Raw genomic sequence first — 4044 nt, forward strand, 5'->3', positions numbered from 1 at the left:
TATCAGCAGTCTCACCTTTTAAAAACGTTCTTTTGACGTCAGGATTAGTCACGTGGTTTCGAATTAGGTGGTTTTTCAAATTAGTTGTGTTTCCACCGGATCGACCAGATTTAACGTCGGTAGAGCAAATTTTGCATTTACCACCAGTGGAGTTTTTAATAAAAAAATTCCATACAGGACTTGCTTTTTTAAAATTCGGTGCCACTAGAAAAACAATAAAATATATTTTTATCTTTCTATAAAATTTATACAAACATACAGTCTTTTTCAAAAAAGTTGTAGATTAGGTGATGTAAGGTTATGTTCAACATTCATGAAATTAGTACAGTGATTGAAAAATATACCTACTTTTTACTGAACTTTCTCACTCGTCCGACACACTCCAATACCTCTAGTTTTACTTCTACCAATAACAGGCAATATAAAAAAATGCTATGAGAGGTAATGAATAATGAAAGTGAAAGTTCATAAGATATTTAATATAATTTTGGAGTAAAACAAGTCCATAACCAAAAAAGTAAAAAAAACTTGATATGTTTTTAAGTTAAACATAATTCTGTACATACCTGATGTTTTCAATATATGTAACACTTCCCTATGTTGCTCGAAAAATTCCAAATTTCAACGTGAAAATTCAACTTTTCTCTAATTAAACAATCTTTGGTTAAACTTTAGGCGTTAACCAGGATTGCAGAAAAGGGCAACGTAATGAGGAACGTGAAAAATACTAGACATTTCAGCCAATGAGAGAGCTTCTATGAATTACTAGGTAAATATAATTGGTCGAATCGTCTAGTGTTTTCCGTTTTCCGCGTTGCATCGCCGCTTTCTATTGCCATAGGAAGGTCTCTTGGTAATGCGCGGGAAACATGTCCGATGTATCTCGGTGGAGTTTCTAATGTTTCTATTACGATCAGCGATGATTCGTAGAGATGTCATGCGAGCGCAGCCAAAATAGATATTACGCAGCAAAGAAATTTCAAAGAATCGAAGCGTCTATTCTTAGTATGAAGGATCGATTCAGTCAAAAGATCGAAGATAAAGAATCGATTCAAAAGATCGATTAATCGGACCCTTTGTATCGATCTCAGCAGAATCGAATCGAGATCGAGCATCCCTAGTACGCACGCACATGCAACGTAATGTGGGCGGTCAACCAATTCCAAGTAACTACCGATTTCGTGATTGGTTGCTTGGATGCACACCGCTACGAAACGCGCGACTTATGAAATGCGAGAAAGCTCCCGGTGTAATATTTCTCTCCTGGTTTTCTCCCGGTTCGGTGGCCACCCTGCTTTAAATGATGAATCTTCTACCAATAACATTAATTTTAAACAAAAGAGTTTAAGTTTCAACTAAGTAGTTATATTTCCAACCCAAGAAATAAATTTTCGACTAAAATTATCAATATTTATCTGGAATACTTGAATTTTCAACAGAAAAGAAGAATTTTTAATCTAAAATAATAACTTTCAGAGGAAAAGATCATTTCCTACCAAAAAAGAATACATTTCTTAATAAGCTACTCAGATTTTTAACGAAATAGTTGAATTTTCAAATAAAAAAGACAATTTTTCATACAACTTGTTGAATTATGAGTCCAATTTTTAGCCAAACTGTTAAACTTTTAATTAAATTTATTAATTTTTAACTGTAATAGTTGAACTTTGTACAAAAAAGATGAATTTTTAACTATAAAGATTAATTTTCTACACAAAAAGAAAATGTTTTCATAAATCTAGTCGCCACCCTATTGACACATATACTGGTAAAATCATTTATGGTTTTCTGTACCTGAAACTGTTCCTTCGAATTATTTTCTTCATTAAGGGCCATGCATTGATCCGTTATGTCACAATGATCAATCTCCGAAATCGCATATTCACCTTGGGCTTCATAAAACTTTTCCGCATCATTTTCTTCATTCAAATGAATTGAATTTGAAGAAGATTCTGCTGCGTTCTGTAATTCGTATTAAATACTGTAGGATTTTCTCTCTTATATCATATTCTTTCAATTTTTTTAATATTTCAAAAAGAAATGTAAAAAAATGTGTAGGCATACATTAACTCATCAAAATATGTGAGAAATTGTGAAACACATGTCTCAGGAACACGAGTTGCAAAACTTTAAGAATTGCTTCCATACGTTCCAAATTTTTTGTAATCATTTTTCTTACATAAACTTTTTTCGTAAGAAATTCGAAGTGTCTCATCATCTCGGTATTCAGAATGACTAGTCGACTAATTTTCATAAGCTTGGCTAGTCATACCGAAATTTCGGGACGACTAGTCCATGACCTTATCCAACTACCCCAATTTTTCGGCAATAAACACAGCTCGAAATTTCGGGATGACTAGTCCATGCCCTCATCAAACTACCCCATTTTTTTGGAATAAACACAGCCTGAAATGTAATAATTATAAATTTTGACTTAAAGAAAAAGTCTTTCTTTTTAAATAAACCAAAAAAAAAACTTTTTTTTGTTATTTCCTTAATTCAATATTAACTGGCATAAACTGAAAAATATTAATAATAATCGGCTGGTTTTATGGGAATTTTCTCACTTTTTAACAGTGGTGTAAGCGAAAACATTCGTTTTATTGAAGTACGTAAACAAAATTTTCTGTACTGATCCCGAATTAACAAACACTAATTTACCTGCTGTGTACATAATTTTTTATATCGGAACGAAGAGGATGGTGGAATTGGTTCTTCTGATCCCGGCTCTAAATATCTTTTATATCCCTGAGACCTCGAACTGCTCATGATATCTGCAAAACATATCACTATATAAAGATAAATAAATAAATAATTTGCAGTAAGTTGGCCGGAAATGTATTTTCAAATCCCTTAGAATTTATCTTGAATTCCTTAAAATTCTTTAGAATTAACTATCAAGGGAATGGTATTAAGTTCAATATATTGGTTTTATAAATAATAATAAATCCTACTATACAATTTTTAATCAAAATAGAAGAATTTTCAATTACGCACATGCATTTTTACCCAAAAAAATGAAATTTCCATCTGAAGAAAGGATTGATTGTCAATTAACTTGTCGAATTTCCAACCCAAAACGATTTTTAAGACGAGAAAAAAAGCAATTATTCTTAAATTCGCTTCAAACCACATAACTGTTCAACCTGTAAAGATGAATTCTCAATCAAAAAGTTTGTTCAACTTCGCCTAGGTATACATTTTACGAAACCGCTTTAGGTTAGCGTAGATTTAGATAATCTATTATTGTCTTTAATTGTAAGAACTCTAACTTCAAAATACTCAAGATATTTTTAATTAATTTAAAACAATTATGAATCATATCTTTCTAATATCCATATTACAGCTATGCTGTAAAAATTGCACATACTTTTTAAGTTTTAAATTGAAAAATGCAATTACTTCTCGCGTTTCGTAAATGGTATGTTCTATAAATTACGGGAAGCGCACATCAGCTTTTAAAAAAACATTTGTGGAATTTGATTATTAAGACGGACGTCGACTTCAAAGTGAACGAAATTCAGTTGCACTTACCTTTTCGACTTTTCCAGAGTTTTCTGGCAATTCCGGTTGACTCCGATAGCAACAATGTTTATTGACTATTCAATTTGAAAATGAATCACAATTCACAAGTTACGGCATTGTAGATACATCCACACTTACAGCTTTATCTCAATACAAAAACGTCATTGTACATATATTTTTTCTACAAAAAACTGTTTTCTTTTTAGACGTACCTTGTCACAAATGTTTCTAGACAATATGTTTGGTATAAAGTGAGCAAAGATTTGTGTCTGCCGTCATTAGCGTAACGTTACAGTAGGACAAAGTTGATCCATATGGGCCACAATGAGAGAACTTTGCGTAACACCTCGGCATGTAGTAGCAAGCCACTAGAACGAAAAACAGACCATACCCTTATCTGTTTTAGACTTGTGAAGATTCAATACGAGGGTGGATTGATAAGTTTCCGGCCTGACCAAGAAAAACAACGTTTTTAAGAATTTTTTTTTTTTATTTCTCAACATAATCTCCTCCAAGGCT

At 32.1% G+C, this 4044-nt stretch overlaps 1 protein-coding gene across 1 annotated transcript in view; it reads right to left on the reverse strand.

The window, feature by feature from the left end:
* The window catches only part of LOC117175620, a 5212-nt gene extending 1403 nt beyond the window's left edge, over positions 1-3809 (reverse strand). Inside the window, exons 1-3 of the mRNA XM_033365329.1 lie at positions 3535-3809; positions 2662-2774; positions 1795-1962 (exon numbers count right to left, since the gene is read on the reverse strand). Coding sequence (XP_033221220.1) covers positions 1795-1962; positions 2662-2769 — 276 coding nt within the window. The 5' untranslated portion in view covers positions 2770-2774; positions 3535-3809. The remainder of the gene's footprint in view (positions 1-1794; positions 1963-2661; positions 2775-3534) is intronic.
* Between the last annotated feature and the right edge of the window lie 235 nt (positions 3810-4044).

The sequence above is a fragment of the Belonocnema kinseyi genome, chromosome 6 (genome assembly GCF_010883055.1).
Source record: "Belonocnema kinseyi isolate 2016_QV_RU_SX_M_011 chromosome 6, B_treatae_v1, whole genome shotgun sequence".
Classification (NCBI taxonomy): domain Eukaryota; kingdom Metazoa; phylum Arthropoda; class Insecta; order Hymenoptera; family Cynipidae; genus Belonocnema; species Belonocnema kinseyi.